At 54.7% G+C, this 14,226-nt stretch overlaps 4 protein-coding genes across 4 annotated transcripts; 2 read left to right on the top strand and 2 right to left on the bottom strand.

Moving 5' to 3' along the window:
• Window positions 1–686: 686 nt before the first annotated feature.
• Window positions 687–1,087, bottom strand: LAESUDRAFT_725725 (uncharacterized protein). The gene is made up of 2 exons (XM_040908878.1): window positions 925–1,087; window positions 687–863 (listed from the first exon to the last, which is right to left on the bottom strand). Exons 1-2 carry the CDS (start codon window positions 1,079–1,081, stop codon window positions 820–822), a joined length of 201 nt encoding a protein of 66 aa, XP_040764372.1. The 5' UTR covers window positions 1,082–1,087; the 3' UTR covers window positions 687–819.
• A 438-nt stretch (window positions 1,088–1,525) lies between these two features.
• LAESUDRAFT_743249 (uncharacterized protein) lies at window positions 1,526–4,166 on the bottom strand. Its single transcript, XM_040911250.1, has 5 exons — window positions 3,929–4,166; window positions 3,313–3,456; window positions 2,718–3,253; window positions 2,562–2,656; window positions 1,526–2,512 (listed from the first exon to the last, which is right to left on the bottom strand). The coding sequence occupies exons 1-5, from the start codon at window positions 4,049–4,051 to the stop codon at window positions 1,572–1,574; spliced, it is 1,839 nt and encodes a 612-aa protein (XP_040764371.1). The 5' UTR covers window positions 4,052–4,166; the 3' UTR covers window positions 1,526–1,571.
• Window positions 4,167–4,250: 84 nt separating this feature from the next.
• LAESUDRAFT_749863 (uncharacterized protein) lies at window positions 4,251–5,361 on the top strand. The gene is made up of 5 exons (XM_040911580.1): window positions 4,251–4,387; window positions 4,474–4,547; window positions 4,608–4,645; window positions 4,703–5,125; window positions 5,183–5,361. The coding sequence occupies exons 1-5, from the start codon at window positions 4,318–4,320 to the stop codon at window positions 5,235–5,237; spliced, it is 660 nt and encodes a 219-aa protein (XP_040764370.1). The 5' UTR covers window positions 4,251–4,317; the 3' UTR covers window positions 5,238–5,361.
• Window positions 5,362–7,240: 1,879 nt separating this feature from the next.
• LAESUDRAFT_725719 (uncharacterized protein) lies at window positions 7,241–12,572 on the top strand. The gene is made up of 10 exons (XM_040908877.1): window positions 7,241–9,759; window positions 9,870–10,086; window positions 10,141–10,264; window positions 10,326–10,379; window positions 10,443–10,996; window positions 11,064–11,212; window positions 11,286–11,497; window positions 11,562–11,808; window positions 11,871–12,078; window positions 12,133–12,572. Exons 1-10 carry the CDS (start codon window positions 7,684–7,686, stop codon window positions 12,534–12,536), a joined length of 4,245 nt encoding a protein of 1,414 aa, XP_040764369.1. The 5' UTR covers window positions 7,241–7,683; the 3' UTR covers window positions 12,537–12,572.
• Window positions 12,573–14,226: the final 1,654 nt, after the last annotated feature.

Below are 14,226 nucleotides of genomic sequence, written 5' to 3'. Positions count from 1 at the left end.
CCGATAATGCTGTGCCAGGTGCCGCTCGCGTCGCGGAAATCCTATTACGCATGCCAGCGTGCCCAGAAACTGCTGACTTCTGATTTGGCCACTGGACAACGTGTGAAAATTCGCGTGAAACATCGGATATGGTTTTTAACCGCAAAGGACCATTCAAGATCGTCCGGAACATAGAACGTATTGATGGGCCCATTGATAGGCGCCTGGGGCTTGGACCGCCGTCCTTGTCCTATCTCCATCGAGTTCCTTGACAAATGCTGCAGCTAGGACCTCCTTTACTTCAGCCCGCATACTGCAGCAGTAGAGCAATATCTTTGAATGAACGCCCTCATACGGGAGAAGGGACCGGTAATGCTATGCGAGTCGCTCGGTGTGGCTATTGATGTCCGAAGTCGCAACACGTTGCACAGTGCAAGTGGCAACGCATGTTGACTCCAAAATGCTTCCGAATCCGATGCCTTTGTCCGCGTGATACCCCAGAATTTGATGGGAGGCTTGTTGCCGCTCGACGCCTCCTGCTCAGTGTGCCCTATCCATCGCCTCAGCTCGTCACCAACGACAGAGGTCTTGGGTACCCTGAGAAGGACTCGATAATGCAGTAGACTTACATGAACAACATACTAGCCAAGCTGCATGCTCACTTTGAGATCTCTTTCTCGCCGTCTTCCTTGTGGCGGTATCATGTCTCCTGGTCATCACCCGACCCCGTTGTTTCGGCCCTTGTCACCCGTTACACAGCACAGAAAGCCACGAAATCGACGCGAAACCTGTCGATACGGATGCGCTGCAGACTGGCCGGGTAAAGCAGCATCCTATGAGTCATAATCGTTCCACTTCGCCGAGAGCGCCACTTATACTGTGGACTGCGAAGACATACCAATAGACGTGAGTAGCCTTCCATGTCTCAATCGAATATTATCTCACCTGCTACCATCTCTCGGCCGCACGGTACAGCATCGACAAAACGATTCAACGCCGGCGCCCCATCGTTGGATTTTTGACTGAGCCACTCCCTCCCTGAACTTCGCTTCATGCCCGAGTCAGACTCTCCTTTGATCCGCATATCCGACGCTGTCGACATCAGATTCAAAGATGTTCCTCCCAGCTAAGAGCGTCCGTTGCATATACAGAGCGTCCAGTACCAGCTCTCACAGGCGCCCATCGAACATCATAGACGCCCATAGATCTAAACTCGGTGAGGGACACAGCCGCGGGCTTTGGACTTACTAGTCTTTCCATTTATGCCGATATTCTGCGTTTTTCTTTCAGTGAGTTCAATGTTGTGGGGGTTGAACTTGCTATGACTCTTCCTGCGCACTTCATCCACGTAGATCACAAAGCTCCTGATCAATACTCATCAATAATTGTTACACACAGTGTCGCATGGACAACTATGCGCACAACGTATCCTTTCGCCTCGCAGTCACAGGTCAGTCGAGAACAACATTATAGATTATGAAGCCAAAGTGCAAAGTAGGACTCTAGAATGTAGCAATACTCCAGCAATACTCCAGCAATACTCCAGCAACCAGCAGATGACAGAACGCAGAAAACCATGCAGCATGTAACATTCACTCCTCGCTCTCATAGCCCTCCTCGTCCACTGCCGCCGCCTGCTTGCTCTTCGCCTTCTCACTCTCCGGATGGCTAACCAACTCCACAACCAACTGCCCCCCTGTCTTCAGCATGTCCACATCACCGAGCCTCTTTGCCGGCTGCCACTCGATCTCCTTCCTTGGGTATGCCAGCACGAGCTTGAACCCCCACCACTGCTCCGGCGTGCGCCCCGATTGTCTTATCTCCTCAACGAGTCCTTCTTCCCCAGGCGCCGCGCCGCTCAAAGGGACCTGCGGGTCGCCCACTTCGCTGAGCTCCGCCGGTATGAACAAAGAGTCCGCATGCGCGTAGAGCGACGTCATCGTATCCGCGTCGCCGAAGAACCGTACTGCCCGCCGCCCGTCGGGCATCCGCAAGCCTACGCGCATTGTCTTTCCCCTGCCCGTTTCCCCCGGCCGCGGCTCGCGCAGCACGAGCGCGCGCCCGCCGTACCTGCGCCACGCCATCCGATGCTCCTCCCACGCCTTTCGCTTCTCCTCCGCGTGCATCGCTTCCTCGCGCGCCCTCTCTTCCGCCTCCGCATACAGCCGCCGCTCTTCTTCCGCCCTACGCTCTTCCTCCATCCGGCGCAACACCCGCTCCTCATCGCGTTTGCGACTTTCTTCGAACGCCCGGTCCTGCTCGGCTCGTAATGCGCGTTCTCTCTCCCGCTCTCGCGCCTGTGCACGTATGCGCTCGAGGAAGGGCTTGACCCGGGGCAGAACTTGCTCGTTCAGATGGGTCACGAGCGTCTGTGCCGCGGTGGGTGCAGACGTGGAAGGAATCGATGGTCCCTGATGCCGTGAGAGGACAGTCATAGTAGGAGTAGAAGACGCGCCAGAGCCAGCGATTCGGCGAGGCTGAAGAGCGATGAAGGCGACGAAGGGGTATGTGGTTGCTTGCAGTTTGTGGGACGCTGCATAGCAAGATAAATATGAGGATAACCAGAGGCGATATAGACGTACCACTCCATGCTTCCTTGTCCCTGATATCCCCACCCCAGACAATGATGTCGTTATCCTGAATGACCTTTATGAATGATGGGTCTGTCAAGGTGCTTCTATTCAATGTGATTATTCGTGAGCAGCGCATGCGAACAGTTATCGATGAAACCCGCGAACCTCTTGAATTCCGGGACGTCGTCATGCTCGTCGCTCACCAAGATCACGCATCCGAGCTTGACGGACTTTTCGCACCACCGCGCAAACTCTTCATAACCGCCCAAAAAGAAATCCGGTAACAAATTCCTCTCGGCATCCACTTCACCGTCATAGCTATGCGCAGCAGACCTCGAAGCGAGTGCCGACGGACCAGCGACGTCAGCGCCAGACGAGATGCCATTCCCGTTCGCAGAAACATGCCCACTTCCACGGACACCACTGCGACTTACACACACCGCGCCAGTTTCCTCTTCCAGCGCACGAACCCACCGCTCCGCGACGGTCTTCGGATCCATAGCTCTCGCGTCGTGCCCTGTGCTTGAGCCTAATGGCCGAAAGGACAGGCTCGACCACGTGAAGGGTGCGAATTGCGGGAATGGAATGCGCAGGAGCCGAAGGATGAAGCGAAGAACGGACGTGAACAAGCGAAGAGGTATCGCGAGGACGGTGAGGATCGTGCCAAGTGGACGTAAGATCAAGCTGTACGACGAGGGAGGCTGTGGGTAGAACGAGTGTTACAAGAGAGATCATTGCTAAGTGGTTGACATCAGCTTACCACCTGCCTGAATTCTCGACCGTTACGTGCAGGTCTCAACAGACTCTGCGAAGAGTCGTCCACCTCGAAGGTCTCCATTTGGGCAGTGGTGTGAGTAGGAGCTTCGGTTGGGGAGTTCATTTCGAAGATGACGTTGGCAGCACGCTGTGATGAAGCGATGGCCAAGGTCAGCACTGTGAGATTAAATAAGTGCGCGAAAGGATGGGGTGAAGAGTCAGATCTTCGGACGAACAGCCTTCAGAAAGCGCTCAACCGTCCCATCCTGTGGGGAACAATGTGGTCCCACTGAGCGCGTGATGCCGAACTACGTCGACCCAACTCGGGAAAGCATGTGCACCGCATATTTCCGTTTGCAAAGTAGCGTGCATAAGCGAGCAACATCGACCGCAAGGGCAACGTAAGGCTTCTAGCGACGATGCAAGCGAAAGACAAGCTTGCGAACCTGACCTGCGAGATCGTCGCCCGCTTACCCGCAGCACTGCAGCAGCGAGGTCACATTGCATTTAATGCATGCATGTCCGTACGGGCCTCCTCAGCCACGTCAGCAGCACTGAGTATTGCGACAATAGGCAGCATGATACACTGGACATTCAATGTGAGATAGAAAGCAACATACCTGAACGTCCCAATCCACGCTGTCCAAGACATTCATCGCTACGTCAGGGTCGCCGCCATTCATGAGAGCCTGCAGCTGGCTCAGAGCCTCCCTCTGAGATGCGGAGAGCGTGTCGATGTCCATTTATGGAGATTCGACCAAAGAATACATTCAAAGACAGAAATAAAGGTCAAAGGAGCGGTGCGTTGAGCCTCTAGCAGAGTGAGAGAGTTGTGGCAGATGGTGGCTTTAGGCTTGAGAGTCCGATTTAATGTGTCAGATTTAGTCGGCTAAGTGGGTAGTTAGATAACGCGAGGCAGTTACTAAATCAGCATGATCCTAAACTCGGCCACTCCCATACGACCTCACAGCTCTTCATCATTCCTGCATTCGCTCAAAGCCGTTCAGCTATGGGAGAGGTTGTGAACGTTCTCGTCGCCGTTGCTGTAATTGTGCTCATCGTTCGGTGGGCAACATCCGGTACGCTTGACCGGTTTGCACTGCGTGCTCGAGTCTGTAGCTGACCCGACTCGGCATGCCCTACCATTTACTCAAACGGACTGTAGGGAAGGATGCAACGGCTGAGCCATCTCCTTCCACTGTTCTGGGGTTTCGACCCAAGAATGTTACGATAGAGATGGTGCGTGCTGAAGTATTGACATTATGTGGTCCCGAAGTGGCTCATAATCGTCTCTCTAAGGTCGAGACGGTGCATAGCATGTTCCCCGATATTCCAAGGTACATCCACATGAACTATTGCTTTATTCGCACACCCTGAGACACATGCGGTGGAAGTGATAACATCCGATACGATCTGCTCCGCACAGGTAGTGTGCAGCAAACAACCAACACCATTCTAGAGCGTGGTTTCCTGCCTGCTGTAGGTCCTCATGCGTTCTATGCGTCTTTCATTGCTTACATCTCGGCATGGAAGCCTCCACCTGCATACTACACGATCTATCCTCGTGCCGTAGATTCCACTCACAGCCCTGCTGGCACCCTCCGCCCAACAACCGCGGGCAGCTCCACCGGCAACAAGCCAAGCTCGGAAAACCTCATCACGCGGTATACCCTACAAGACCGGATTGTGGCCTCTTCTGGTGTGTCCGTCACGACGCCTGAAGAAGCGGGAGGGAAAGCGGTATGGGAGGACAGTCCGGAGAAGCGCGAAGCGAGTCTGCGGGAGAGGAAGGCACGAATGGTCCTCGCTGCACGACAGTGAGTAACGTAGCCCTCAGGTAGCGGGATGCCGAAATGCTGATATCACAATCATAGGCGGCTTCTCGAGCAGCAACAGGCAGCCCAAGCTGGCTCATCCTCTGCTTCATGAGCGTCTCGTCTGGATGTCTTGATCGCGTCGCTTTCAGTTCCGGCTGAAAATCTTCAAATTGTGTACATTGTCTGACTGGAGCCTGTGCTACAATTGATGGATCATCTTAAACCTCGCAACTCTCCATCTCACGTTGCTTTGCGACTTGCCAGAGCTAACATGGATCTACACGTTCACACGTGCCTTCTGAGGTGAGTAAAATTTTGCGAATGACATACCAGTCCGAGCATTACGAACGGACACAAAAGACAAGGCTGTGCCATTGTTACGACTGGCAGGAACTCATTGGACATTTTTACGTGAGCTGAGTCATACGCTGCCGCGTCCACTGTGCTCCGCCGATGCAGCTTTCTCGTCAGGCATGCTCGGGAACTCTGTTCTTTTCAGCGCTCGCGGCGACTCTTTCAGCACGGAGCTTGTGACTCATTCGACAGAGATGAGTCATTTTCGTTCGCGGCTATATCTCGCGGCTCAGCGCTCAGCCTTCATTCGGACCAGCGCATACATGGTGTTCTGCCACGCTGTAGTATGTGCGCATGCATCGCATCGCTTGCTGGTACCAGCTTTCCCATGCAACAAAGGGCACAACAGACCCATTCAAACGTACCAGAACGTCATTCAGATTTCTTCGAATTCGTAACCATTCAAGAAATGCTTGCCGGAAATCGCTTGAAAGGTTTAGTCATCGGGACCGCCTCGCGTCAAAGTTCCACAACTTTGACTTGCTGAATACTGCACTTCGGTCCACGTGTGGTGCCCCAAACCCTTCTCTGGCGGTGAGCCTCACTAGCTTGGAAGCGTCCTTACAGGTCATATTGTCGCGAATGCCAAGGGGTTCCTGCTGAACGTGGCCACCGCTGTCGTTCAAAGGGTTAAGACAGACTTCTTGTCAATGCAATAAGAAGGCTGGCGAGAGATACAATATATCCGCCTAGCCCACCTGCTTTCACCGCCGTCGCTTTGCTTATTTGACGAAGCGTTGGCTCCAGGCTTCGACAATGTGATCATCCCTGTATCCCTTTGATCGCGATTCGCCGTGCCTCCGCCACACTGCGCTTCTGTGCCTTTCAGTGGGCGTCTCCCCGCAGCCTGAGCTCGTTCACTGCGAGACCAAAACCTGACAACTGCCAATCTTGCACTTCGTCAGAGCTGCCAGTGTGCCTTCGCACCAGCCGACCGTGCAGTGGGATGGCTGAGAACCTAGCTAAGAACCCCAGATTGCAAAGCAGGATGGTCAGACTGTGCTATATGGTAAGCAGGCTCGTGAACCATGTGAAATAATTACCGTTGAGCGTCGTGGACGGTGCTGGTAAAGATGATGACCGAGTTTTATGAGTTAGCCTGCCGCCCGGCGTAGCGACGATGACATGCGGCCGCTCCGCCAACGCCGTTGCCTGGTCCATTCTGCTCTATTTTCCCCCGCCAAACACCATCCCGCACCGTATGCCAATTTCTGCATCAAGGCGTCGAATTTACGTGCCATTTGGAGCGCAATTTTCCGCATTGTCGCGAAGATGCTACGCGAAGTGTGGTTGAGGGGCGAGGCGGCAGTTTCGCCGGAGCCTGTGGGCACGATGCCTATGTCGTGCCCCGAGAGAACGGGGGGAAGGCAAGCATGGCGCGAGCTCGAATGAGCTCGAGGAAAGGTTAGAGGAGGTAGCTGTCTCGGACTCAGCAGGGTCATTGATAAAGCTTAAAGACTCTATGAAGAGTACTAGTAGCCTGCATTCTTCTGTCATGCGCGCGGTGAAATGGAATGTCTGAGACTGGGGTACTTGATCCAAGCTGAAGTGAGGAGTGGCCCGATTTGTCTCTGCTGACCCGGCGCCACCAGAATAGAGTTCATGATCCTGATCAAACGATAAATGCGATGTCGCCACGACCAAAATAGGCAGGCGACGTGCTTCTATCTATGTCCTTTCAATTTCAACTTGCAACGCGCGTAACTCGTCCTTTAATGCGGCTCTTTTCCTTTCCAGATCTATTCCTTGACAGAAGAGGAGGCTCCCCGCCTAAAAAAAAGGCGGGCGAGAATATCTTGCAGCCTCATAGTAGGTACCATGGTCCATGTCGCAATCGCGCGCTTTGGAGCAACGTCAATGTCAGATTTGCGAGGATCAGGCCCGGAGGATCTGGCACCTAATCGTCGAGTGCCAAGCACACCGTACTTGACCATGCGCTTGTTACCACAGTCAACGTCAACGGCGTGTGCATGCACGGGTCCGACCACGCGTCCATGCGCGCACTCCTCGCAGCCAATCTAGCTTTATGGGAACGGAATGTGCACGGTATGCACGGTGCGGAGGCATCTGGCCATCGCGACATGACAGCTGCCTGGACGTCGAGCAGTGTTAGCATCGTGCGCGTCATGGTCGCAGGGCAGGGAATGAACGAAAAGTGTCATAAGCTCGAGTGAGTAGACGCGCTTGCTCCTTCTCACCAAACCATGACATTCGCCACCCTGCGCGCCCTCCACGCCCTCATCGGCGCCGCCCTAGACGACATCGAGCGCGTCTACCACGATGCCGGACTCGCCTCCCCGCCCACTCTGCCTACCCCGTACTCCCCCACATCCTCGTACGCCTCGCCCGCCAGCCCATCGCTCACGTCGTTGTACGGTCCATACACGCCCTACTCGCCAGTACCGTCTCCACACCCGCATTTGCATGCGCGCACTCCGTCGAGCGTGTCCGTATCATCGCTGTCGAGCTATTCTGCGACGGAGGGCGAGGAGGAAGAGACAGGGACGCTCTCACTTGGGTCATCGCACGCATCACTCGCGTCCTTCGCGAACGCCGCGATGAGCGCAGATGCGGAGCTGAAGACGACGAAGACACAGGGCGGCGCAGGAGTCGCTTTTCCTCTCTCCACTCCGCCGACGCCCGTCAGTCCCTCGACGCCGCCCACGAATGCAACGACATCTGCTACGCCTACTCGGCCTGCGCGTACCTACATCTCGACACCGATCTTGACGCCGTCACATCCGTATTCATCTTTCTATCGAGGTGCTGATGTCCATGCTACCGCCCAGCCCTCCGCCTTTCCATCCACCGTCACCCTGCCCGACTACCTCGCCGTAGCGCGCTCTACACAGAGCCTTGCCTCTCCTCCTCAAGCCCAATCTAGCTCGCACCTCTACTCCGAATCGTCCTCGCACGCCCAACAGCACAGTCCCGGAATCCTCCGTTCAAAACAAGCTCAGTCGCACACGCAGATCAAGCATCCGACACCGGCCCCGACCTCCTCCCCCGCTCCGCGCCGTCGCTCACACACGCTCACATCAGCGTCGTCCGCGCTCCGGCGCGTGTCGGGCTTCTTCTCTGGGTCAGCAAAGTCCACCAGTCCGCTGCCTCCGCCGAGCCCGGTGCTGGCGACGCCGGTTCGTGGTGTGAAGACGTTCGCAGGCGTGGGCGTGTGCCACTCGCAGGGTGCGAGGGTGGCGGGAACGCCGCCAAGCCCGATTACGTTCGCGTCGCCGTCGCCCCCGGAGGATGGAACGAGGAGGCGGAGCACGAGCATGGCAGCGGCGAGCGCTGGGGTGAGCGCGACGCCGAAGAAAAGTAGGGCAAGCTCTCGACAATTCGACGTTCCAGTTTCATATAACCAGGCGGAAGGCGCATATAAGCGCGGCTCGGGCGCATATAGTCAGGTGAAGGACTCATCTGGTCGCACACCAGGCGCATATACCCGTCATACACCCAACACTCCCACACCAGACTTGCCGCGCACGCCAAAGTCCAACGGCGTGCTACGGACGCTGAGGAGTAGTCCCGCACTGGGCACGCCGACGTCCTCGTCGGCGGCCTTTGAGCAGGCAAATGCACTCGTTACGCCGCGTTCGGGAGACGGCGCTGGGAGGAAACAGCGCCCAAGGCCGAGTCCCCTTCTTCCAAGGTCTATGGAGATTGTGTCACAGCATTGCCAGCCTCCGCCGACGCCTTTAAGCCTGTTCTCACTCGCGTCGGGTGTGTCGGTTGAGGAGGGTGAGAGTGGGCAGGAGGGCAATGGCGGGTTTCCGTGTGCGAGCGAGGTGTCGTTGACGGCGGTTGGGAGGGCATCTGCGAGCAGGACTGTGTGTGAGAGGGAGGGATTGGAGCCGGGTTGGGAGAAAGAGGGAGGTGGACTTGCGGCTGCGTGGGAGGAGCCGGTGAAGGTGAATGGGCAAGGGAAGGGAAGGAAGGAGAGGGCGGTAGTGATGCTGGATTGGCCGTCGTTGGACGTACCGGTGTATGCGGTGCAGAGTGGGGAGGAGTCATCTGGAGGATTGCGTGGAGATGGGAAGGGCGGATCGCCCGGCATGCAGTCGTCGGGTGAGCAAGGAACGCCACCGACCGCTCCTGAGACGAACGCGAGCGCAGGTTCGACTCCGAAGAGAGATAAAGAAGAGCTTCAAGTCCTCTCGGAGGCGCTTACGACGCACCCTGCGGTGCTTGCGGCAGCGAGCCGACTTGTTGCTGCATGCGGGCAACTGAGCGCGGCGGTACAAAGGCCATTTTTGACGGTGTGTGACGCGGCGATGGGAGTGAGTGATTCTGTATCGTGCCTTCCTCGTTATTGCCGATGAGCTCCTCTCTCTTGCTTTTCTCGGTGAACCCTCTAATGGATTACTTACGATGCGTGCTTTGGATGTAGTATCACCTCCCGGCGTGTCTGCGTCTGCTCGAGGCGGCGCATGTCCCGGAGATATTGCGTGAGGCGGGCCCTCGCGGGATGCATGTACGGGAGATTGCAAGGCGAGTGGGGGAGGTGAGGAGGGCCAACAGGGCTGCCGCGAGGGAAAAACACGCAGGGTGTGATGGGGATTGCGAAGATGTCGAGGAAGAGCCGGCGTTGGATGCTGCATTGCTGAGTGCGTAGTCTTTCATGTGTTGGTGAGGGAGGAGAGCGAGCTGATCGCCCGTAGGTCATGTTCTACGGCTGCTCGCGACGCACCATATTACCAGGGAGGTACGGCCGGACGTGTTCGCGAATAACCGGATTTCCGGTGCGATTTATTCGGGAAGGAGCCTGGATGACCTGGGAAGAGCGTAAGCCGTCTCTCTCTCGTCGGGACCGTGCTCGGCTCCTTGCTGATTGTCATATTGGTAGACCCGAGTCGAAGTATGATGGGACGGATGGGATCTCTGCGTTCGTTGGTCTATGGTATGTGGTTATGCTCACGTTTAGACGTTGTCAACGTTTGGTCTGACTGTCGTGGCGTCTCAGCACGGACGAGCTGTTCAAGTCGGCCGCATATATGACGGATTGCTACCTTCCGTCGTTAGAGGCGACCGTTGCGGGTGGCCCTTCTAAGAGTAATTCAGAGGAGGCTCAACGGCAGAAAAGCAGGAATTCAAGCACGGCAAATGCTCAGGATGTATTCGGAAAGACGTCAGACGGAAGTCATGCCAGTCTGGCGGACTTGGCTCTTGGCGATGGCCAGCCCTCCGCTTCGCGTTCGGCCGCACATCATGATCAGAGTGCTGAACTTTCCAAGCTCGTTCGACGTGCGCGGGCTTTTTCGTCCGCGCGGGCGGTCCCCGCAAGTCCGCCTCGCCGGAAAGCGCCAGACATGCCGCGGAAGGAGCCAGAACAGACGAAGCGTGCACCGGCAAAGGTCTCCGGTAACCCAATGCATGCACCGTTCAACTTGGCGTTCAGGACGTCGGCGCCGTACTTTGAGTGGCTGGAGACGAAGGAGAACGCTGCGCGGCTGAAGCGGTTCGGACGTGCGATGACTGGGACAGGCTCGTGGGAGGTGCCGGGTGCGATTGTCGGTGGTGAGTGCTGGCGTGGGATGTATGAAGCCGTGGTGTCGGAACTCATTGGAGATTTTGGGTTATGCAGCATTTCCATGGCATCAGCTGCCGGCGCAGTCGGTCGTTGTGGATGTTGGAGGTGGAATTGGGTCGACGTCGCTATTGCTGGCGCATGCCTTCCCACATCTTCGATTTCTGGTTCAGGATCGACCGCAAGTGGTTAAGATGGGAGAGATAGTATGTGGTACCCGTTTTGATGCAGCCCAAGCTCTCTTTCTGATTCTAGGTCGTTGCTTTTTGGTTTTTACAGGCATGGCGCGAACGCTCTCCGGAACTGTTGGAGACCGGCCGAGCGGCTTTTCAAGCGCACAATTTTTTCGCACCACAGCCGCTGTGGCCAGCTTCACTGCGTCATGAGCGCGACAATGATGATGCTGCGAGAGAGCAGGCTCCAAATGGATCCCCAGCTGTCTTCCTGCTGCGCGTGGTCACTCATGACTGGCCAGATGCCTATGTGAAGAGGTATATGCGTTTGTTTCCAAGAATATCGAGTTGATAATGCCAGTACTAAACGTGGTTATTGTAGAATTCTCCTGCATCTTCGCCGTGCTGCAGGTCCTGACACGAAGTTGTTGCTCGCCGACCACGTGCTGCCTCTGGCATGCGTGGACGAAGATCCTGATCCAGAGTCGCCACACGGTATCCAGCACATGAACGAGAAGATGAAGGCTCCTCCGCTCCCCGGCACGGTGCGGTCACTTGCGCCAGAGGGCTCGCCGTTACTGCCGAACTTGGGCAAGGCGAATGCTAATGCGTATTGGCTGGATCTGACAGTATGTTTTGACTCGTCGCGGAAACGGAAAGGCTGGCATTTGCAAACTGACGGGTTGCTCAGATGCGTGTGACATTCAATGCGCAGGAGCGCACGCTTCGCGAGCTCCTTGCGCTGGCTGAGACTGCCGGCTGGAGGATCGTGCAGGTGTCTCGTGCGGAGGGGTCTCTCTTCGGGCATGTCACTGCTGTTCCGGTTGACATTCCTCCGGAAAGCCTGGCACTGTTGGATACGCCTCTTCCTGGTATTGTTGAGGCAGATGCCGGCGAGGGTAAACAGATATACATCAATGGCATGAATGACAAGACTGACAACCTGTCAATAGGTTCTGATGCAAAAGTCAAGAGCCCTCCTATGGGTGACACCTTCTGCTCATTTGTCGACCTGCCCTCGGAGGATGCGTTGCAGAAAGGCGTTAGAGCAAGCAAGCGCGCGACGCAGAGGTGGCAAGCGCGTGCGACTGAATGGAGGCAGCGTCTCGTGAAGAAGAGCTCTACAATCTGGAAGGACCGGAGAGGCCAGCAGGCTGCTTCTCCGCTACCTGTTCCGCCTGTCGAGCTGTTGCCGGCTGCGGATGTCGGTATGGGTGCTGGGAAGCGTGTGAGCAAGGGCAGGAAGGCGAGTATTAGTACGCTTGCGGGTGGGGAGGATAGACAGAGGGATACGAAAAGAGGACTGCGGCGGGTGCTGTCTCGTGCGCAGGTCAGTAGTGGAATAATGGATCGATAGCTTAATTATGAATAATAGAACTTATTATATTTGCTCTTCACCATGAATTTGCGTGGCCAGCGTGGCTGTTGAATCAACGTTGACAACGTTCGGCGTTCACTTCGCGTTCACGTATGCCTTGATCAGCGCGAGTTATCAATACCCGGTAGGTTTTCATGCTGTAGGATTGGAAAAAACAGTGTATATGAAGCTTATGAACTGATCATCGGAGGACACTGGTAGTGGGGAGTGCGACTTCAGAAAAAGATAATACGTCTAGGAATCAATCAACAATTGATGAGTTGACCGAGGTGGCGAAGTTGATTTCTTCCGCTCAATGTGTCATAAACAATGAGGGAGGGGAAGCGCAAAACCTGAGGATATGTAACACATACTGTCCGAGGTCGAGATAGATGGTTTGATATTATGCCCCATTCTGGTATGCACTTCATATGCCAAAGGTTCATATTGTCCAGTTTGTCTTTGTAGAGATTCGATTTTTGATCCTTACCGGTCGTGAGACCCAATCCTTGAACGGATGAGGACGTGTGATGGAATCCGAATGCGATTCTGGGTACATATTGTGGTGGAGTTTAACTAATTTCGGCAATGCGGAAATGTCAACGTCAGCAAAATCGAAGAACATGGAGGAATCTGTAGGCGTAATGATCGTAAGTAATGGCACACGTAGTCAAGCGTTAGAGCACCTCACAACGAAAGTATATGCAGTTTATTTGGGATATTTGGGAGAATCGATCAGCATCTAGACCCTTGCGCCGGATCCTCGATGGTAATTGATAAAAGGCATTTTAACGATCTCTTCAGCCGTCATAAGGAACTGTTTTGTGCTTTTAAAGGCTTCTTGTATCGTGATATATCCAAATCCACGTGCGTCCGCCATTGCTGAGATTGTGATCGCATCATGGAACAAGAAAGTCTGAACTTACTGTCACCTCTTTGATGATGCGCCATCGGAATGGACACTTTAGGGAAATCAGAGTCCGTCATGTCAATTGATGGATGAAGGATACTCAGTAGGATGGGAGTTTAAGTCCAGAGCAGTTTCGTAAGAAAAAGCTCTAATACATACACTCATTGAAGCCCTGTCGCTACATAGATCATATAAGTGGCATACGCTTCATCATCATCTTAGAATTGCCGACATACCTTGGCGAACGCGTGGGTGGGCGCCAGAAACATAATCCTAACACGTTAAGCGTGCTTAAGACTTCCTGATAGGCAAACAATTTCTTTTCGCAAAATTCGTGAAGCAATATGGCTTTGGACGACTTGAATGTACACCAAAAGCTAAGAGATAAGTATCCGTCGATGCGAGCACATTGTATGTGACCTGGGCATAATTTCGCGTACATCCAAAAATGTTTGATTAGAACAGCGGTTGAAGTTGGCCTGTAATAATAGAAAAGGCGTATAGAAAGGCAATACTGGTTCCTGATCGAGAGTCGCATTGCAGGGCATTATAGAGCCGAGTCGATTAAAGACATACTCAACGTTGCCAAGGAAAACACCAGCCAGTAACGCCGTAATCTTTGAGCTCGTACGATCTCGAGGTAGAGCAGGATTGCTCAGAGTTTGATAAATTGCTGTGACATGAAACATGAGACCGCTGTCACTAGGAGGGAATAGAGGCTCGAGGACAGCTAGATTCAGTCGATTCAGCGTCAAACGCTCTGGTGCATCGACTGTACGC

This window comes from Laetiporus sulphureus (genome assembly GCF_001632365.1).
Source record: "Laetiporus sulphureus 93-53 unplaced genomic scaffold LAESUscaffold_19, whole genome shotgun sequence".
In the NCBI taxonomy this organism is placed as follows: domain Eukaryota; kingdom Fungi; phylum Basidiomycota; class Agaricomycetes; order Polyporales; family Laetiporaceae; genus Laetiporus; species Laetiporus sulphureus.
The sequence above is the reverse complement of the archived record's forward strand: the minus strand, read 5'-3'. Positions and strand labels throughout refer to the sequence as shown.